Source organism: Schistocerca serialis, chromosome 8 (assembly GCF_023864345.2).
Source record: "Schistocerca serialis cubense isolate TAMUIC-IGC-003099 chromosome 8, iqSchSeri2.2, whole genome shotgun sequence".
NCBI lineage: Eukaryota > Metazoa > Arthropoda > Insecta > Orthoptera > Acrididae > Schistocerca > Schistocerca serialis.
In genome coordinates this window covers 287,403,087-287,426,586 of record NC_064645.1, presented here as the reverse complement: position 1 = coordinate 287,426,586, position 23,500 = coordinate 287,403,087, and the positions used below count along the sequence as shown (strand labels likewise).

Genomic DNA, 23,500 nt, shown 5'->3' with positions numbered 1-23,500 from the left:
TGTGCCACCACATGAGACTTCCTTCCGGGTTCTCTGGTGATGATCACCAAGATACAAACAAGTGGCTGAAGGTATATGAGCATATAGCCAAATTTAACAAATGGGATGACACCGTGTGTTTGACTAATGTATTTTTCTACTTCGAAGGCACTGCCAAGCAATGGTATGAGAACAGTGAGAAGTTCACAAGCTGGGAAGTATTCCAGGTGGAACTGTGGAAGTATTTCAGCGACACATGACAGAAGTGCAAGGCTGAAGATAAATTAAAGTTCAGGGCACAGCATCCAGGAGAAAAGACAGCATCCTACATTCAAGACGTCTTGGAGCTGTGTAAAATAGTGGATCCTCGAATGAAGGAGGAAGATAATGTTGCACATCTCATGAAGGGTGTTGCTCAGGGCATGTATCAAGCCCTACTCCTGAAGGAGGTTTCGACAGCAGATGACTTCATAAAATGGTGCCAGTATATCGAGACAATGCATCAAAAAAGAATTACACGCAAGAAGTTTGAACAGCTTCCAAACATCGCATCAATGTCTGTGACGGAGGAAGAAACTGATTTCACAAGTGTTCTTCGTCAGATAGTGAGAGAGGAAGTTCAGAAGACACTTGGATTGCACAGCGAGCAAAAAACCGAGACACTTCAAGAGGTCACAAGGGAGGAAGTAGAACAGACATCCTTCATTTCCCTTTAAAACAGTGAAAAAGTCGAGACCCAGGCGGAGTTACGTTCCTACAATTCCGCATGAGGAACCTGTTTGGGCACCAAGGAAGACTGACGTCTGGAGGACCCAGGATTAACCACCCAGTATGTTTCAGCAGTGGACGACCGGAACATGTGATGCGCTATTGTGGAAAAAGGCAGCGGATATTTGATGATGCCCACGCCAGAAGACAGCCGATCGATCTTAGCTGACGCCAACTCCAGGACGATGAAGATGAACAAGATGTGGGTGCAGGACGACGTAGGTCACCATCGCCGCAAGCTAGCCGCTTGGCGTTTAGAAGCTCCAGCCGATCACGTAGCTGCAGCAACCTGGAAAACTAAAGGGTACGACCTTCCTTGGAGGTGAGGCCCGCCAAAGAGAAAAATCCTCCGCCGTTGATCACTACAAAAATGACAGGAAACTACGTCAACATCCTCATGGATGGCCGACCAGCCCAAGCCCTTGTGGACTCTGGAGCATCATATCAGTCATTTTGAAGAAGTACTGTTGCCAGTTGCAGAAAACTGTATTCGTCGACAACAAAACATCTCTGCTAAGGGTGGTCTACAGTGATTCCTAAACACATGCGCTTAGACTTTCTACAGAAATTCCGTGACACACCTGAGGCCGGATGCTTAGGATTTACTAAGACATACCGTAGAATCTGCAAGAGATGTTTCTGGCCAGGTTTATTTAGGAGTGTCCGTCACTATGTGTCGCACTGTTGAGAGTGCCAGAGGAGAAAGGCAGATCCTCAGAAACCACCTGGCCAACTCATACCAATTACACCAGCCGAAACACCTTTCCAGCATGTTGGGATTGACCTCCTCGGACGATTTCCAACATCTGCTTGTGGCAATAGATGGATTATTGTTAGCACTGATTATCTGACACAGTATGCTATTACAAAAGCCATGAAAACAGCCGAAGCATCCAAGGTAGCCAAATTCAACATGGAAGACATTGTATTAAAACACAGTCCCCAAGGTCGTTAATTACGGATTGAGGGAAAGTTTTTCAATCGAATCTTGTGACAGAGATAAACTGTTGGTGCAACATTACTCATCACATGATGACTGCCTACCATCTGAAAACTAACAGGCTTACTGAACGCCTTAATAAGACCTTGGCTGACATGCTATCAATGTTCGTCAATGTTGAGCAACCCAGGGTAAATTCGAAGCTCCAGCGACAGGTGACAAGTGGAAAGGTAATGAAGAATGCAGCGGCAGGGGAAGTTCTAAGAAGATCACTGCCAGGGCGAACATCAGTCATTGGGAGTTGGAGTATGCAGGACCGATGACTCATTCCCGGACTAGGAGGACATTTGCCTACAACACTGCCAAACAAGACACCACAGGATTTACGCCATTTTTCCTGGTGCATGGGCGTGAGGTGACTATGACAATAGACACTGTGTTTCCGTTGCGTCCTGATGATGTGGACGACGACTATATCGGCCATGTGTTAACCAGAGCTGAGGAAGCTTGGCAGTTAGCTTGACTCTGCACGCTGCAGACTCAAGAAAACGATTGCCAAAGGTTTGACGTGAGCCACTGCCCTGTTGTCTATCAGCCTGGCGACCTCGTCTGGATCTTCACTCCTGTTCAGAAGATTGGTCTCTCTGAGAAGCTCCTTAGGTGCTACTTTGGACCTTATAAAGTTGTAAGACAGTTGTCTGATGTTACTTATGAAGTTGAGGATTTCAACCCCGACACAAGACGATGAAAGATCAGAGATACAGTCCACATCCTTTGAATGAAGCCCTATACGGATCCTGCTACCGAGGGTAAATTTGAAACTCCAGCAACAGGTGACAAGTGGAAATGTAATAAAGAATACAGCGGCAAGGGAAGTTCTAGGAAGATCACCACCAGGGCGAACATCAGTCATGGGGAGTTGGAGCATGCAGGACCGATGACTCATTCCTGGACTAGGAGGACGAAACATTGAGACGCTGTTCTCTTAAGGAGGGAGCAATGTCACAGAAGAAGCTGAGTAGCACCGTGGTGTAGTGGTTATGATACTAAACTGTTGCATGGAGGGTCGTGAGTTCTAAACTCACCTGGACTGTACAATTTTAATTTCTATATTCAGTTCGAGTATATTCTAGAAGTATCCACAAAGAATTTTAAAAATAGAGGTGGATAGTGGACAAATAATAACCAGCCCGCCCCCCCCCCCCCCCCCCCCCCCCCCATGTGAGAGATAATAATGGTAGAGGTGATAGGTTAAACTGACACCCTCCCTTTAATTTTATCCATATTTTGCAGCTTCAAACGTGACTGTACTCAATACACTTGAGGTATGAAACCCTCTCAGTTGGTGGAAACATTGGTAAACAGTCATTTTGGATAATAAACACAAACATAAAACCTTTACAACAGTGATTACGTAAAATTCAGAGAGTTAACACCCGTTTGCTTGTTTTCTGAGTACAAAAGTAATGCAGGAGATTCTTTCTCTGTTTGTTGTTAAAAAAAGAAAAGAAGTGGTTCAATTATACCAAAAAGGTAAGGTAATGGAATTTTACAAAATATACAAGTATACCAAATTATGAAGGGAGGGAAGTTACCAGGTCTGGGTGAACTAAGTGTAGAGATGGTTAGAACAGCAGGAGAGGTGGGGATACAATGGCTATATTGAGTAATGAAAATTGTGTGGAGACAGAAGAAGATCCCGGAAGACTGAAAGAAGGGAATAACTGCCCCGATCTTTAAGATTGAAATAGAAAAGAGTGCAAGAACTATTGGGGGATAACATTGATGACTCATTGTGCAAAGATTTTTGAGAAAATTTTGGAGCATGAATTAGGGCAAAATTAGAAGGAAGAATGAGAGAAGAGCAACATGACTTCAGAATAGGAAGGTCCACAGTGGATCTAATTTTTGCTGTAAGACAATTGCAGGAACAGCACTATGAATATGAAATAGATCTACTAATGGCCTTCATGGACACTGAAAAAGTGTATGATAGTGTACATAAAAGCAAAGTGTGGAAAGCCCTGGAGAACAGAGGAGTAGCAAAACAGATTATTTGGAGGATAAGGGAAATGTACCATGGAAGTGTGAGCTGTGTGAAAGTGGGAGGAGAGAGATCAGCTTGGATTGAACAGAGGAATGGCCTGAGGCAGTGAAGTGCACTTTCACCGTTACTCTTCATTGTAGTGATGGATGATATAATGAGTATAGTAGCACAAGTAACTGGCGAAAGGAAGATGAAAACTATGGTGTTTGCAGATGATCTGGTGATTTGGGGGAATAAGGAGGAGGAAGTACAAGAGCAGTGGGACGTATGGGAACAAACAGTACAAGAATATGGGATGAAATTTAGTATAAGTAAGAGTGAGGTGATTATCACAACAAGAAAGAATGAGAGAGGAACAATGGTAATAACAATTGGTGGGGAACGATTGAGGAGAATGGAGAGTTTCAAGTACGTAGGAATCCTGATACAGGAAGATGGAAAAAACGACAGAGAAATAAACGAGGAGAAAAGCAGAAGCATTTCGGAAGAGTGTCAGAAGCCTGATATGGAGCAAGGATGTACCCCAAATCAGTAAAAAGATTATATACCAGTCATACTATGTCCTAATCCTGACATATGCATCAAAAAACTGGGTTATGAAAGGAAGAGAGAAAAGCAAAGTACAAGCTAGTGGGATGAAATTCTTGAGAAATAGTATTGGAGTGACAAAGATAGACAGGTTAAGAAATGAGAGGATCAGAGAGTTAATGAAGTGGAACCATTACAGGAGGAGATAGAGAAATTAGGGCTGAGATGGTATGGACACATTAAGAGAATGGAGGAGAAGAGGATACACAGGAGGATACACGAGATGAAACTGGAAGGAAAGAGACCAAGAGGAAGACCGAGAGACAGATGGCTGAAAGGAGTAGAGGAATGTGTCCCGAAGAAAGGAGAAGACTGGACCAAGGTGAAGACGGAGAGATGGTGGCAAGACAGGAGACAATGGAGAGGCCTATGTTCCATACAGACCCGGCCAGAGGCTGGAAACTGTCCAAGATGATGATGATCAAATTATGTTGAACACCCTGAGTGACCAGTAAACATTTAAGTGTAAAAGGTTGTATAATTTCATGAGTAATGAACTTAGTACACAGTCTATACACAATTTTTGGTAAATTTTGAGGGAGTATATGGGATATACAGGGTTATTACCAATGATTGAAGCGATTTCACAGCTCTACAATAACTTTATTATTTGAGATATTTTCAAAATGATTTGCACACACATACAAAAACTCAAAAAGTTTTTTTAGGCATTCACAAATGTTCGATATGTGCCCCTTTAGTGATTCGGCAGACATCAAGCCGATAATCAAGTTCCTCCCACACTCGGCGCAGCATGTCCCCATCAATGAGTTTGAAAGCATCGTTGATGCGAGCTCGCAGTTCTGGCACGTTTCTTGGTAGAGTAGGTTTAAACACTGAATCTTTCACATAACCCAACAGAAAGAAATCGCATGGGGTTAAGTCGGGAGAGCGTGGAGGCCATGACATGAATTGCTGATCATGATCTCCACAACGACCGATCCATCGGTTTTCCAATCTCCTGTTTAAGAAATGCCAAACATCATGATGGAAGTGCGGTGGAGCACCATCCTGTTGAAAGATGAAGTCGACGCTGTCGGTCTCCAGTTGTGGCATGAGCCAATTTTCCGCGGGCTACGCGTGAAACTTGCCTGCACGCGTTCAACCGTTTCTTCGCTCACTGCAGGCCGACCCGTTGATTTCCACTTACAGAGGCATCCAGAAGCTTTAAACTGCGCATACCATCACCGAATGGAGTTAGCAGTTGATGGATCTTTGTTGAACTTTGTCCTGAAGTGTCGTTGCACTGTTATGACTGACTGATGTGAGTGCATTTCGAGCACGACATACGCTTTCTTGGCTCCTGTCGCCATTTTGTCTCACCGCGCTCTCGAGCGCTCTGACGGCAGAAACCTGAAGTGCGTCTTCAGCCGAACAAAACTTTATGAGTTTTTCTACATATCTGTAGTGTGTCGTGACCGTATGTCAATGAATGGAGCTACAGTGAATTTATGAAATCGCTTCAATTATTTGTAATAGCCCTGTATATAGCTGTTAGTAGAATAGTACACCTGAGATATTTAGTGTCATGCACTAGTTTTCAAAGCATTTGTATAATGTAACAAGGGAAAGTACAGTTGCCTAGTAAAGTGTATTTGAAAGTAATGAAGTGATTGTAGGGAGTGTTACCTCTCTGACCCTTAAGTTGAAGTAATATGATTATGTACAGTAATGAGTTGTGCAAGCAATGCAATGATTACACACAGTAAAATAATAAAACATGTAAATAGTGTAATGTCTGTTTCCATTGTTAGAGGAAAAGCTATACCAGTTGTAAGGTCTGTTGCTACATGGTGTTATTTTGTTAGGTTGATGTATTGTGTAAGATGGAGCACGTGATTTTTTGTAGGTGATTATTATTATGGAGTTCAGTGAAGTAATGAGGTGATATTATGACGATATGAGATGAAGTTGTTATGTTGATGCAGTGAGGAGATATTTGATGTATTTAATGAAGTATTGATGTATTATTGATGTAATGGTAATGAGGAGAATGATATTTGGTAGGGACTGGTTAGGGAACCTGTCTTTTCTTACTGTGGACAAAGTTTATGAAAGACACACATAGTCAGCAAGGTTTGTAAAGCAAGTTGTTTGTATTTTGAAGTAACAGATGCAAATAAATACTCAGTTGTATTTATGCAGAAAGGTTGATGCTATGTGAAGTGTGACATCTTTTGTAATTAGGCAACATGTCAGTAATCTGTACACTGAAAAGGGATTAAGCATCTTGTTGGTAATTAATGTGAAGAACATGACACTTGAAAATAGGAAGTTAACTGGAGAATGTTTTTTACTGAATCAATGTACGTGTACACCACTACATATTTGGACACTGTTTAAAGGTAATGAGAAGTGAAAACTGTTTATATTTACACTGAATCATGTAAGGTAAGTCAGGACAACACATCTGAACACTTGATGGTTGATGTATTCAGTACTCAAAAGGCTTTATAAATTGACCTACTTATTGTATCAGACTATATACTTGAGACATATAACTGTTTCATCACTGTGTCTGAAAATCTAATGAGAAGTGGGAGTTATTTTGTTACTTTCTTGAAAACATGATGAAGTATATACTAAGTTTTTGAAACATTTTACTTCAGATGGGAGGCTTTATACTGAATTGTCCTGTGCTTGATGTGCACCAAGAGTTACAGCCATACAGTGACTTATTGAAACACGTAATGATCAACATTTATCTATACAGAAATTCTAGTTTATAAGTGTTTCAACACAACCATATCCCACACAATGACTTGTAAATATCTTAGTGCTCCATACCCACACCCCATAAAAAGCTGCTAACATTTTATCATCTTTGTAAATACCTTGAAGATACTGTCTGATAATTAGAATATATGTATACTATTCTTTGTCTTTGAACTACTTGTAAACAGTGCATAAGGCACCATACAATTTTACGTAGATGGCTATGACATAGAACTCTGAAACAAAGAAATCCTATTTTCACTTAAGTGTGTAAAAGATATCACAAGAGTTATTGAAGTCTGTGAGCACTTGCTTCCCAAAATTTAATATATAATATCATCTGTGTACAGTGACATTTTCCAATTCTGTCCAGTTTCAAGTGAATTTTCAACCAGAAATAGTAGGTATATTTCAGACAACCCCATGATCTGGGGAGGACATTTTCATTTGTGCTTTAAGTATTAGTAACATGACATGTTTCTAAAAACATTCACCATAGTGCTTATAAATTGAAGTTTTATAGTATCCTAAACCATGAGTTGAAGCAAATTGATGGTGAACTTGGCTGTGTGTTTAAACACACTACATGGTATCCTCAACTCGACTTGAACTTAAATTGTCATAAAGAACTTTTAGTTATGTGGTAGGTTTTACCGTATGGTATCCCCAATTGAAATTGTACCATATTAGCAGACTGGACTTATATTTGAACTACTATACACATAATCCTGGAACTGAGTAGTGCTTTGACATTTTAGTAGTGTTTATACTACACACAGAATTTCATGAACTATTGACAATGTGCAAAAAGGCACAGAGGACTTGCTTCTGATATATGGTATTGCATTTTTTGGTAGTGAATTTGATATCGTAATCTATAATATTGCAATTGGTATCGTATTTTACAATTATGATGAAAGTAACAGGAAAGACTGTCGTCGAAATAGTATTAACTTTTCAATAAATTGAGTAACTTTATGAAGTCAAGTATATAAGAGAACAAATCATTTATCTTAATATTTTCTGCATCCAAGTTAAAATTTACTGATAGTTGAGTGTTAGTTTTAGTCTTATTGCCCCTAATACATCAATATTTGCTTTATAATTTTGTCTTAGTATAAGTATTTTTTCTTTAATATTGCTAATTACTATTTATACAAAATTCAACAGCATAATTACATGTGACAAAATGTAAAATATTTTTTTGCGAGAAGTAACCTTTCTCAAATTTTTTTCAAGATGAGTTAGTATTAGCTTTTGCCTAAGGGCTTGCCAAGTATTCTTTTCACTTAACCTTGCTTGCAATTTTCTCATGAAATATTTAATATATGTGAGTAGGGAACTTTGATTTCTGAAGTTGATACACTGCAGAATGTTGTAGGAAATACCCTGCGAGCTGTGTCCACTCCTAAAAAATCATCAAGACCATCAGCAGTATGAAGAACCATTTGGTACTACCCTCCAATTCAGTGCACACCAGATGCCTCTTTTTATCAACCTTCAACTATTCAGACCACAGAAACCTACGACAATATTTCATAAACACTTGTTTTACTGCATGTTCTACTGTTCAAATTTGTAAACATTGTGTACGCCTGCGAGACTTTCCCTCGCAGTGGAATGTGAGCAAAACTCTTGGAGAGAGGGGGGGGGGGGGGGGTGTAACGTGCATTAAGCCATTTGCACCATGTATATGAGGTTTGTCTAAAAAATATCCGACCTTTGATTTTCCCGCACAAAATTGAGACGATAGCATGGCACTACTGTACACAGTAAAGGAAGAGATCCTTATACATGAATTTGGCCCCGCCTTCCAGCACGTCAGTCGCTACCTGTCGGTCACTGAGTGAGATGCTACACAATGTGTTCGTTGGATGATCGATTCTCTCAAGATGACTGAATGTGTTGAGCAAAGATACTGCATCAAATTTTGTGCAAAGCTTGGTGATTCTCAAAGCAAAACAATTTGTAAGATTCAGCAGGTGTTTGGAGAAGATGTGATGGGTGTAACACAAATTAAGGAGTGGTTCAACCGATTCAAAAATGGCCGCACATCAGCGGAGAGTGACCAGCGTTCTGGCGGGCCCCAAACTGCTCGGAGTGCAGCTGTTGTTGAGAGGGTGCAAAATTTGGTGATGGCAGATCATCGTTTGACCATGAGGGAGATTGCCCAAGAGGCTGGAGTGAGTAAGAATTCTGCATATACAATTTTGCATGATGATTTGAACTTGCACCAAGTGGCTGCGAAATTCGAGCCCAAGTTGTTGCCGCCGGAACAAAAAGATCCCCGTTTTGACGTTGCACAGGACCTTCTGGACACCAACAACACTGATTCTGGGTTTTTGAACACCGTGATAACTGGAGATGAGTCACAGGTGTACAGGCATGACCCAGAAAAAAAAGAAAGTTGTCGCAATGGAAGCATCCCAGGTCTCCAAGGCTGAAGAAAGTCGGCAGGTGCGAAGAAAAATCAAGATGATGCTGACTGTCTTCTTTGATGTCCATGGAATTGTGCATCATGAATACACACCAGAAGGACAAACAGTGACAAAGGAGTGCTATTAAGATGTTCTCCGGTGACTCCGTGACGCAGTTCAGTGCAAAAGACCAGACAAAAAACTGGCAACTGCATCACGACAACGTCCCCGCACATTCATCCCACTTGATCCAAAATTTCTTGGAGAAATGTGGAATTACAGCCATTCGCCAACCTCCCTGCTCTCTAAACATGGCTCCTTGCGACTTTGGGTTGTTTCCTAAATTGAAGACGCCACTGAAGGATCCCGTTTTGAGAGTAGAGAAGAGATAATGCTGAACACAAGCACAAGGGGCCTCTTTTGAAGGGTATTCGAAATATTTTTTCTGGTCAAAGGTCGGGAACTTTTTAGACAGGACTCATATTCTCAAATTTATGATCTTATCTTTTTTTCAACCGTATTTGAAAGGTTTTAAACTCCGACTGTATAAAATGTCGTGCTAACACAATTAACCCCTGTAATCAAAAAACAAATTTCATAAAATTACTGGACTACAAAATGATAAATTTTTGTTCATGTGAATATTTATTGTTGTAATTGATCTATTGTGCTGTTGAGTGAATTTCATTTTCTGAAAATTGCTGTTGACTTAATGTTCTATGTTTTGATCTTTGTATGACTATATCTTCACTGATATACTTTGGAACGATGTTGACTGGGTGCGAATTGGTTGTATGTTGTCTGGCAGGAAGAAAGGAAGGAAGGAGAGATGTAAAGTTTTTCTGAAGTTTGTACAAATGGAATGTATTTTGCTGAGTGAACATTGTAATTGATTGCAGCAAGACATCTAGAACAATTAAAAATGAAAATTACATACAAATCAGTTTGTCCTCTATGTTATTTCAAGAAACACATCAACCTATAGGGTTTCCAGATCTACAAGAGAATCTGGGTTCTAGACAGAAGAAGTTCAAGCAATGGATTGAAGGAGACTTTAAAAAAAAAAGATGAGTATGTTTTCTTTAAAACTACCACTAGACTCAGCCAATATTTTTACTCCATGAACATTTATAGTTAACGGGCATCAAATTGTGCGTAACAAAGGAGGTCATTAAACTTTCCATAACTCTAATTTCCTTATGAATATCTTCACCCTGTAATTCCACAAAAGCTAATTTACATCATTGCCTTGCATAAAATTTTTGAAGACACATAGTGTTTCTAATATTTCTGACATAAAGGCCATTTACAATAAAATGTCAGAAAAATTGACTTTTTCTTCTAATAGGTGGTCTTGCCCATTTTGAACATACTACGTTTATTCATATGATTGTGGATAAGGTCATGGTGCAAAATAACAATTTGAATTGAGAGAGAAAGATGTGTGGGTGGAGAATAGCCTACATAGCGATTTTGTGTAATAAGACTGCTATACTGGAGAGACTTGGAATAAAATTGTGATTATCTTCATAAATATTTATTTTTGGTGAAGTTTTTCATTCCCAGTGCATAAAATATGTCAAGAGTTTGAAGTATTGCAAGTTATTACAGATGGATTGAGTGTTAAATTTAATTAAAACTTCCACCAAGGTGTGTGCCCACAGTGAGAATAAAGTGATTGTTGAGCAAGCTTGGGATATTTTCTAAAAATTTTGCATTCTCAAGTGATTTATTCAAAATACTGAACCACACCAATTAATTTGAGAGAAATAATAATCTCATGTCTCTGCTAATGTACTTCTCACTTTATAAGGCAGGACTGTGATTTCTAAAGTGCATATGCGACTTTAACTTGGTATTTTCAAAATAAACTGAAGAATAGTGAAACTAAATTCTGGGGCAATTCTTATTTGAAGTTTTCATCTTACTAACAGTATCTTGATCTACACTGATGACCTACATCATTATGACAACTGCCGACAGTGAGGTTGAATGCCTCCTGGTGGTACTGTGGGCATGTGACACAGTAAGGAGAAAATGTAAGCAGAAGAGAGAGAAATGGGCAATTTATGACTGCAGTGGGTACAGCATGAGTTTTCACTGCTGATCAATAGAAATGTGTCACCTGTCAAATGAATGGCATTTCTTGTCTCACCAGGTTGATGATTTGGTCCTTACATGCTGATTGGGTCCTTACATGCCATCATCCAGATGAATGGCTGCATGAAACGTGCACCATGCCACAGGTGCAGGTCAGTGAGGAAGGAATTACATTGTGGGGTACAGTGAGTTGGGTTTCCATGGGATCTGTGGTGGTAATCGAAGACATCATGACAGCAGTGAACTATGTGAACATTATTGTGGACCACCTGCACCACTTTACGTTTGAAGTCTCCCCCTAGGGTGATGACATCTTCCAGCAGGATAACTGTCCACGGTGCTAGAGTGGTTTGAGGGGCATTAAATGATCTGTACCCATTGGAACACATATCCGGCACCAGCTGCTTGTTCATAAACCACCATCCCTTAATTTGCGGGAATTGGCCTGTGCATTGACATCTGGTGCCACATACTTCTGGAATCCTGTCAAGGACTCGTAGCATCCATGCCAAGCAGAATCTCTGTTGTACTTTGAAACGTGGGACAACACGCTATTAAACACATGGTCATAATGTTTTGGCTCATCAGTGTATACTCCTCAAGCCATTTTGCAGTATGCGGTAGAGGGTACTTTGTGTACCACTGTAACACCCCGCCCCCCTCCCCCCTGCAACCCCCCTAGCCTCTGTCTGGACTTGAATCACTGTTATTTTATCTTCCTGGTCTTTCCACAAGATACATGTAGGAGGAAGCAACATATTTGTTGACTTTTCTACAAATGTACATTCTCGGAACTTTAACAGTATGTAAAGTTGAATAAATATTTAATCTTGACTGTATTTGTTAGTGCATATGGTCACAGTTAGAAACAAATGAAATATCAGATACTGTTCGGGAGCTCATACCATCTAGGAAAGAGAACACATATTGCTATAAGTCAAACATTCCTTAATACATTGGCCCTTGAAAACCATCATGTATCAGAATCGAATAACAAAGCTGTATTAATCACCCATTCTTCCACCATGATGTGTTGTGGTGCAGTGATTACAACACTGGACATGCTTTTGGGAGGAGCACAGCTCAATCAGGTTAAGGTTTTCTGTAGAATCTCTAAATCTCTCAAAGATGATGTTGGGGACGAAAAGGACATTTTAAGCCTGTTCTCTGTCTCTAATGATCACATTCTAAATATTATGGTAAAACGTATCTTCCTTCCTTTCTGTCCCTAATCTTTGTTCCTCTGATGAAAAACAGAAGCAAGTTTTTTATTTACTCTAGATATTCAATGCAAGAATTTCGCCCAACAGCAATTTGTGCCACAGGAGTAAAATTTTATTTTTAAGGAGGTGGGAGGAAACAAATATTGCCAAGTATTTCCTGCATCTTAAAAGTAAGCAGAAATCTTGCTTGTGTTATGTGGATATTCATATGGAAGCAGACAGATGTGATTCCAGAAGAATTCATGTTCAATTACTTGTCATCAGTGGGAGGTTATCCTTTTCTTCCTTTTATGTACCAAGTTCTCTTTGAGTCAGTAAAGTTTTGTGCATTTGGTATTGAAGTAGCATATCAGAATTGTTCTGATTCAGTGTCAAATGACCACACACAGTGATCCATAAAGACTTATATCCTGATGTGCATCTTATGTCAAGAGTAGTAATATTGTTATGAATAACCATGATGTGATTTGCAAATACAGAAATGAGTTTTTAAAATGTTGCCAGGACTTAATTTACCAGCTGACCATGTTTCATTAAGATATTATCATCTTAAAACCTAGTTTCACACACACACACACACACACACACACACACACACACACACACAATAACAGATCCACATGAAACCCTACAATATCAATATTACCATCATTAGACACACACTATGCCAGAAAGGAACTTTCCACATGAGAATTAAGCTGTTTAGTAAATTACTTGTACATATTAAGAGCACTGACTGATGTCAGTTAGGGCAGATTCTATTAAAGACTATATGAATTATGTATTATAGCTTATACACAGTCCAGTTCCATTAATCTGACCATTGCCTACTTTTTATGTCAATGTACAATAATCACTAACAGATGGCAGTACTAGCAGTGGAGGGTATATAAAGTGTGTCAGCAGGACGCAGAAAACAGTGCAGTTCTTGTTTTAAGCAGAAGCATAGTGATTTTTCTAATGTCCAAAAAGGCATATCACTGGTTTTTCAGCCAAGGGTGGAAGGCATAATGGATCAACACAAGTACACCTCTATCCTTGGGGACCGTGTCCATCCATACATGCAACCTGTTTTTGCCTCAACCTGATGTCATTTGCCAACTAGGCAATACACAAGTCACACAATTCACAGTGTACATGCGTGGTTTGAAGAGCATCAGGATGACTTTACTGTACTTCCCTGGCCACCTTACTCCCTGAAGTTAAACCCAGTCAAAAATTATGGTACACCTCAGCTGGGCTGTTCGGACCATGGATCCTCTATTGAGAAATCTAGCACATCTGGCCACAATGCCAGAGTCAGCATGGTTTTGTATACTACTGATAGCTTTCAGAACCTTGTTCACACTCTTCCTGCATATCCACACTACAAAAATGGGTTATTCAGGCCTGTGACAGGTGGTCACATTAATGTGACTGGACTGTGTAGATATTCTTGTTTATTAAGAGGTAAACAACCTTAAAGTTATATTGTAATCAAGTTTCAGTCAAAATTGTACGTCACTGAAAACTTTTTTAATATTTAAAATGAAATATTCTTTCATTGTATTGTGCTACTCCCAAGGACTTAAAAACACAGATGTGTACTGTTGAGTATGTAAATGTATTTTTACTTAGTGTACCGTATTATCTAATAGCGCATTGTAATTTGTGCTGCTGATGTAATCAAGTAGATGAAATAAACAAATAAAATAAAAATGTATACTACAGCAAAGTATTAATTTAGTACTTGTGCTCCAATAAAATTTATTTTCAGTGTTTCCACTGTTTAGTTAGCAAAGGACACAAATCTCTTACTAGTACAAAAGCGGTATAACACTAATATTCTTGTGAGTTATACACCTTCCATAACATAAAGCTTTCTTAAATCTTCAAGTGTTTGCATATTAATTCCAAGATGTGAAGCTGATTCGGATAACAGTTTGTGGAACAGTGCCTCACATGACTTTTGTTGCTCATCACTCAGGAACTGAATGGCCAATCTGAAACTGAGGTATTTTCTTTTGAATAAAGCACCTGTACTTCTCTGAATGTGCTGAAACTAGAAAAAAAAACAATAATAATACTAAAAGAACTCAAGCTTACAGAGCAATTCTCGGGAAAAAATCTTTATTATATGAGAAGAATTCTCCCAACGAAATTTGCTGATATGGAGGACAATTGAAAATAGAATCTGTGAGGATGCAAGATGTTCTGGATATTTTGTAGCCAAAGTTTGGAAATATATAATTTTGTTGAGTGGAAGTGAAATCTCATACTAGTTTTGAATATAAATGAACACTCGTTCAGAATGTAAAGTTTTAATTTGTATGTAAGAAGATTTAGTAGGGGACAAGTTCTGTTTTGTATATTTTATTATTTGAATGATTTATTCTGCCGGGGCTCTGTGCCATTACAAGAGGGTTAGAGACATATTTGGAGTCTTGATGGGTAAAGTAGTAAAAGATGGAATGAGTCTTCTGCGACAGCCAAGCTGTCAAAGAATACCAGTGACCAGAAGTTTATATGAATAATGTATATATGTATGTATTGGGGGGAAAAAGAAATATAAGACTTGTTATTCGTTACACAGATGGTCTCCTTTAACAAGATACTTATTTTCTAATATGTGTTGTATTTAAAGGCACAATAAAAGCCTTAAAAGGTCAGAATTGCCAAGTCCTGGTTTTTAGTAAAAATTAAGTTATGCTACAGATAAGAGGAATATTTAACAAGTTGGGGGTTTGCAGACTAATCTGAGCCGAAGATCACAGTGAAGTAACTTAAAATATAAATGAACCCCCACAAATTCTTAAATTGGTAAAATATGAAACATTTGTTTTGGATCACAAATATGAAAGTATGTTGACATATATTCTACAAACTTATTTATTACACCTACACAATTCTTAATAAGCATGTAAAACTGAACATGTAGAATCTATGGAAATAAACATCTGATCTTAGAGTTCATGAGCTCTATGTAGAACACAGTGAACAGTTGTATATACTAGTTTACTGCTATAGTCCATAACTTATTGTTAACACAAATTTCTAAATATGAAACGTTTGGATTAAAACAGTGTGGGTTATAAACATGCAGTGGCAGAAACTGTATAAAAAACAGTATTAAGTGAGTAATCTAGGAATATACTACAGCCCACCACATAAAGGAAGTGATGAGAGGGAGACAGGCATGTTGAAGACTGATGGATATTATTTACCTATCAGATTTAGTCTTTCATCAGACATAGACAACACAAAATCGCATGCAAATTCACAACTCTCACATACATGGCAACTTTCATCTCATGGCCAGGGAGATTATGGGAAAGAAGAGTACATTGCAGAGGAAGTTCTCACCTGAACAACACACAAAAGTTGATGTTGGTGGGAAGAATCCAGATGACACAGGCTGTGAAGCAGTTGTTGAAGTCAGGCAGATTGTATTGGGCAGCATGCTCAGCAACTGTGTGGTCCAACTGTCTCTTGGTCAAAGTTTGGCAGTGCCCATTCATGTAGACAGTCAGCTTGTTAGTTGCCATACCCACACAGAATGCAGACAGTAGTTGCAGCTAAATTGGTAGATCACATGACTGCTTTTACAGGTTGCCCAGCTTTACATGGGGTAGGAGATGCCTGTGGCAGGATTGGAATATGTGGTAGCAGGAGGATGGATGGGACAGGTCTTGCACCTAGGTCTATATTAGACATACAAGCCACAGGACAGGAGCAGGGGTGGAATAGGAAGAGACACGGATATTCCATATGTTGGATGGATGGTGGAAAACTATTGTTGGAGGGGTGAGGACAGTGGTGAAGATATTTCTGGTTTCAAGGCATCACAAGAGGTAGTAAAAACTCTGGCAGAGAATGGGACTCAGCTGCTACTGTCCTGGGTAGTACTGAGTCATGAGAGGGGTTCTCCAAGGTGGGCAGAGAGTGAAGTTGCAGGGGATGGTAGGTGAGTAGGGAGACAAGGCATAAGAGAGCTGTTTTTGGACAAGGTCTGGAGGGTAATTTCGGTTAGTGAAGGGCTCAGTGAGACTCTTGGCATATTTGAAGAGGACTCCTCATCACTAAAGATGTGATTATCATGTGTGGCTAAGCTGTATGGAAGGACATCTTGGTGTGGAATGAGTGGCAGCTGTTAAGGTGGAGGTATTGTTGCTGGTTGATAGTTGTGATGTGGATGGAGTTACTATCGTAGCCATCTGTTAAGATGGAGGTCGACATTGACGAAGGTAGGTTGGAATGAGGAGCATCAGGTGATCAAATGGAGGAGAATGTGTTGAGGTTCTGTAGAAGGTGTTGAGGTTCTGTAGAAGTTGTTGATGTTTTGGAGGAATGTGGACAGCATATTCTCACACTCAGTCCAGATTATGAAGATGTCATCAATGAATCTGAACAAAGTGAAGAGTGAGTGAGTCTGACAGGTTAGGGAGAATTCCTCTATAAGGCCCATGAATAGGTCAACATAGGATGGTGCCATATGCATGCGCACTGCAGTATCATGGATTTGTTTGTAGGTGATGTCTTCAAAAGAAAAGTAATGGGTGAGGATGTAATTTGTTATGTGACCAGGAAAGAGGTTGTAAGTTTGGAGCCATTTGGGCTCTGAGATAGATAGTGGGCATTGAGGATGTTGGTATAGAGGGAGGTGGCATTGACAGTGAGGAGCAGGGCACCTGATTGTAAAGAAACAGGAACTGCGGGGGTCAGAAGAGAAAATAGTTGGTGTCTTGTATATAGGAGGGCAGGTTACAGGTAATAGGCCGAAGGTGTTGGTTCACAAGGGCAAAGATCTGTGGAGGCACAGTACCAACCCCAATGGAGCATCCTGGGTAATTGGGATTATGTACTTTAGAAAGCATGTAGAAGGTAAGAATACGAGGATGAGGAGGGACATTGACTTGGGTAAGGGGATGGGGAGAGGTTAAGGTATGGACCTATGGATTTGAGGAGTGACTGGAGATCCCACTGGATTTCTGGAATGGGTTCACTGTACCAGAGCTTTTTGGTGGATATATCCAAAAGCTGCTGGTAGTTCTCCATACACCAGAAATTAAACATAGGCAAAAGTGAAATTATCTGACATTGTCAGAATAGGAGAAAGTGATTGTAAGCAGATAATCAATTGTAAAATTATAAAAACTTTAAGAACTTTCTATAAAACTTTTTAAAACTTTCAAAATTTTCCATATATTATCTCAATATTTTTGTGGTAACCAAGTAATACACAAAATTGATCCAAGTTGCACAATTAAGGCTTTATTCATGACTTTGGACTATATAGAAACTAGCCTCTCAGAACTCCACAAGATACAGCACATTGATGTGATCGATACAAACTACAATGATGTAGAGGGAGACATCCAATACCCTCCAGTGGCTGGCTTGTACTGATACAGGTGGCAGCTGATTGAAACACATGCATTCGGCAACATCTCTCTGGGTGCACTCACACTGACATGCACTAGTAGCAGAATACAACATACTTCTCCCTCATGCGAATTGGGCACCCAGGTGATGGTGGAGACATCGGCGGCCTGACAAGAGACACATCCATCAGATCCAGAGTGGCAGCAGCTGCTTCCAATGGAGGGAGCAGGACAATGGGCTTGGCGAGCACTGGAGCATGGGGCTGTAGTGCATGGGGATGCCAGCACGTCCAAGGGCGGTAGGAGTGCATGGCTCCTGACAACAGCACCAGAGAGGAGGGTCCCATCACTTGTCATCAGGAAGAATATCCCAGCATGGAGGAGACAGGACTGGACACACCAGCAAAGATGGCTGAGGGGCTGGTGGCAAGGGGGCCAGTAGAGGCAACCTGACCAGAACGGCAGGCTGAGGCCAGAGATAGACTGGCATCCAGTGCCTGGAAGCTGGAACCCCAGGGCACTGCATGTGGAAGAGGCAGTCAATGGAACGGAGGTGTCCCCACAGTGGGCAATGACGGGCTCAATGCGGAGGGTCACTGGGCAGGCTGCAGTGACAGAAGCCACACCCTTGAACTGTCAGCTTCCAGTGGTAAGTAGGGGGGGGGGGGGGCAACTGATCAAAATGCTGTGCCACCAGCTTATAGGCCATAAGGCCATCACAAAGATGGCGTCCCTGGTGGTGGACAACAGTAGCTGGTATCCACTGGAGAAGGCAACCAAGACCTAGTGGCCACACCGGCGATACCAGCATGAAGTGACTGGACGAACCCGAGCAAGGCAGGTGCAGCACAGGTACAGAAGGTGGAGGAGCATGCACGGCTGCCAGCTGTTAAGTGACTCAGTGAGGCATGAAGTAATAGGTGCTCAGAAAATGGAGAAGGGCGTCATCTGGTGAAGATTCCACAACAAACTTTTTCATGTGGGACTTGAACTTATGCACCATTTGATTGAGGGTGGAATGGCGGAGCCATAATATGATACCGAGCGAGGTGGGGCAGTGGCTAGCACACTGGACTCGCATTCGGGAGGACGACGGTTCAATCCCGCGTCCGGCCATCCTGATTTAGGTTTTCCGTGATTTCCCTAAATCACTCCAGGCAAATGCCGGGATGGTTCCTTTGAAAGGGCACGGCCGACTTCCTTCTCCGTCCTTCCCTAATCCGATGAGACCGATGACCTTGCTGTTTGGTCTCTTCCCCCAAACCAACCAACCAACCATAATATGATGAATGCTGTGAAGGGAACAAAGCAACTGAAAGGTCAGAGAAATGAGCTGTGGCCCTTTATCAGAAAGTAAGGAACAAGGCAACCCCTCAATAGGAAAAATCCTCAAAAGCATACAAACTGTGACCTCAGCCAATGCCAATGCACATCAGAGAATGTTAGGAACTGGGAAAATGCATCCACAACCAAGAGCCAATAGGAATTCAAGAAGGGACCTGTGAAGTCTACATGAAAGTATTCCCATGGCTGGGGATGAGTGGGCCAAGGAGACAGGGATGCCCTGGGAGCTGCCTGTTGTCGGGCACATTGCTCACAAGCCACAGCAAAATGGACGATTTTGACATTTGCCATCAATGTCTGGCCAAAAAACATGTCTCCTAGCTAACAGTTTAGTGCACGAAACTAACAATGGCCCTGGTGGAGAAGGTGTAGAACCTCGTGCTGTTCTGCAGCAGGAATGGCTACTTTGGCAGAGAGGTATTCTGCGGATAACAGCAAAACACCATCAGAAACAGAGAAGCGATACTGTAAGGAAAAATAGTTGTGCAGGGAGTCGGAAGGCTGACCCAGCAGTTTATCTGGCCAACTCTGCTGAACAAGCCAAACCACCTGGCGGAGAACCAGGTTGGTCACAATGGCAGCTGCTAGGCATGAGCTTGTAATTGGGAAACCTTAAACTGTGGCCTGCATTTCACTATCAAGATGGAAGCAATGCAATTCTTCATGATCAAAGTTCGAATCTGGAATCCGGACCTAGAGGGAAGTGGGACGAGATGTCCACAATGGTACATTTAGATGTAGGTTGAAAATGGATTTCATAATTGTAGCGAGACAAGAACAGTGCCCAGCATTCCTTGTCATGCAAGGAAATGTGAGGATGAAACAAGGAAACTAATGGTTTATGGTCAGTAATAAGGTGAAACTTGGAACCATACAAAAAAAGGACATGAAATTTCCAGAGAACACAGATGATGGCAAGAGCCTCTTTTTCTGCCTGAGAGTAACACTGCTGGGCAGGAGTGAGAGATTTAGAGGTGAAAACAACAGATTGTTCAGAGCTGTCAGCACATCGGTGCACTAGGGCCATGCTGAGACCATACTGTGAGGCATCAGTCACTAAAACTGAGTGCTGGTCTGGAGAGAACGTAGTTAAACAAGGATTGGAGAGGAGTTTTAATGACAACATTTGAAACCAGGCCCACAATCCTGGCTCCAGCAAAAAGGTACATTCTTGTAACAAGGTATGCAACAGGTGAACTAATGTGAACAACCCCGTCACAAATTTATGGTTGTAGGCTAGCTTTCCTAGGAAGGCTGAAACGTCCCCTTAGAAAAATTATATACTTGACTGGGCTTAAACTGACACACAATGTTTTTAGCGCAACGCAATCTGACTTTCAATAATCCCTACAAAAGAATGGCCCTGACCAACATTAACCTATACCTTTCACAAATCACTTACCTCACAAAAATCTTTGTTACTCGAACTACTGCAATATAGCAAGCGCCACTACTGCCAGCTAAATAAAAGATTCTAACTACTGAAGGCACTAACTACTGACAGGCATAGTTAGCAAATGAAAGATTTTGATAGAGAACAAATGATGTATTTACCTTAATAGTCATAATATATATAGCAGTTCATGACATCCAGTCTTATAAATTTCAAAACTCCGCCATCTCTCTCCCCACATCCACCACTGCTGGCGGCTCACCTCCAACTGCCGAACGCTATGCACTGTTAACATCCAGCTGCCCAACACTACAATGGCAGACAACAATGCAAACTAGCCACAGACTGCACACAGCACAGCCAGTGATTTTCATACACAGCGCTACGTGGCGTTACCAATAAGAAAACCTAAACAGCCTACTTACATAGCCCCCATGCTCCCCACAAAAAAAATTTACAAATTTTTTTTGGGCACTGGCCAATACATATTTGTTAAAATTTTTTTTCACAATTACAATAACAAAGAAATCAAATGCACACACTTATTGATACAATGTTGGTCAAAAGCTAAAATTTTCTCACTGTCCATAAAGACAATCCTGATCATCCATCACAGTAAAATTGCAGTGTTTTTTTTTTCTCAAAGTCTGAGCAGTAAAAGAAAATGCACACGGAAGTAGTGGATTTCCATGCAATCTTGAAGAAGTAGTGTTGTCCTTCCAACGGAAAGACAGTGCTGACTCTTGACATGCAGACAGGTAATGAGCCACAACAGAGCAAACTCACCGCAGAGTTAGTTGAAGTTTTGAGGAATATTGGTAGGTAGGTTATCACAGAGTAGACCCACTGTAGTCCTGGTAGAGATTACGGTATTGGTGGGCCACCAGAGATGCAGACCCACTGCAGTCCTTGTAGAAATAATGGTACTGGTGAGTCGGCAAAGGTGTAGACCCACTGTAGTCCTTCCAGAAATAATGGTATTCGTGGGTCATCAAAGATACAGACCCACTGTAGTCCTTGTAGAGATGGCCAGCAGCCATCTGCTGCGACTGTGCAGGTGCACAATCACCATCAAAGAGTCTTGCAGAGAATATAGCAAGTCCATAAACCACCACTTGTGCACGCACAAAGTTTTTGGAATTGTTCTTAGAAGTCTTGCAGACAATATAGCAAGTCCATAAACCACCACTTGTGCACTCACCAAAAATTTTTTTTTGAAATGTCCTTAGAACCAGCAATACTGTTATCCAGTCCCTTGCTGAATTATCAACACACGTGCAAGCACTAACAGTGCCAACTTCTCACATACTGTGCATATATTATGACCAACAGAAACGTGTGCAGTGAAATGTAACTTACAAGTTACTTAATTTGAAGTACTAGTGTCAATTACAATTTTATAACATGAGAATACAATCACAAAGGTACAAAATACATCATTAAAGAACATAACAATACAGATAATATTTGTAGTAAAACAGGCTTTACAAAAGAATAGAAATAAACAGATACATCAGTGTTACAGGAATTATGACATAAGTAAATATATAAAATAATGAGAATAGTTTTCGAAACATTAATTTCACACTTGAGCACAGAAACAGAACAGAATTAATAATGTCTAAACATCTTTACAAAGTGAATAACATATCATTAATGCAAATTATATTTGAGGATAACAGTATTCCTCATCATAGTGAATGTATCTTAGTACTAGAAAAATTCTACAACATAAATTGTATTAGCTAAAAACATAAAGACAGGAAAAACACAAATATACAAGAGTACACAAACACATAGCAAAATAACACAGGGGGAAAGGACATGATTTGTTTTACTGCAGTATCTTGCAAACAAAACTTTCTTTACTTCTTGGAGATCTCCCTTCGTTCTTCATTATTTCAAAAAGTGCTATCTATACCTGCTTTTTGTACTTTTTTCGTAAAACTTCTCAATGCATTTCTTCCAATTCATCGCAACTCATTCTCTTATATAGTCTACCCCCTCTTAAGCTAACTTAAATCTACTGAGCTCAGATGCTAAACTAAGGGATGAGGCAATGCAGCAGCACAAAACAATTAACACAAACATCAGTTACAAAAAATTCAAATTGGCAAAGCAATTGTAATATTACAACTAATATAAGGCACTGTGCAGCAAACAAGAAAAATAAATCAGTAGTAAAACTGGCTTAACAGAGTAATACAAAGTCAAATTCAGTAACACTATGCCTGGCAAGCAGCAGCAGCAAATGCAATAACTTATACCTAAACATGACATAGCTCAAGCAGAAAAAATATTACACTAAAGACAACAATGCAGATAAGGGAAATGTCTATTCACATCTTAATGTCTATGTAATTAAAGTGGTGCACCACAAAAACTAATTCTACAAAAAATTACCAAGTACTTGAAAAGAAAGTTATATATGCAGTTACTGTTATTAGTCCCTTCTTATTGTTCTTTCCATTCCAAGAGCTCCTTTTTCGAAGAATGTGGATCAGAACATAATTATTTAATAGATCTGTTGACAGAAAGTGTTCACATTAGCAAATGCATTTAAGTTTATTTTATAAAACCAATGCTGCAACACAGCTGGAAAACAGATATCAAATGAAATAAGCAA

The 23,500-nt window shown here is 40.3% G+C and overlaps 1 protein-coding gene across 2 annotated transcripts in view; it reads right to left on the bottom strand.

Moving 5' to 3' along the window:
• Window positions 1-14,579: 14,579 nt before the first annotated feature.
• LOC126416130 (coiled-coil domain-containing protein 103) overlaps window positions 14,580-23,500 on the bottom strand; it is a 43,357-nt gene continuing 34,436 nt past the window's right edge. Inside the window, exons 4-5 of one of the 2 annotated variants that reach the window (XM_050083668.1) lie at window positions 16,120-16,238; window positions 14,609-14,765 (exon numbers count right to left, since the gene is read on the bottom strand). In XM_050083668.1, the coding sequence (XP_049939625.1) occupies window positions 14,740-14,765; window positions 16,120-16,238 (145 nt within the window). In that variant the 3' untranslated portion in view covers window positions 14,609-14,739. Of the gene's footprint in view, window positions 14,766-16,119; window positions 16,239-23,500 lie in introns of both variants that reach the window. The other variant, XM_050083667.1, reaches the window with a different exon arrangement.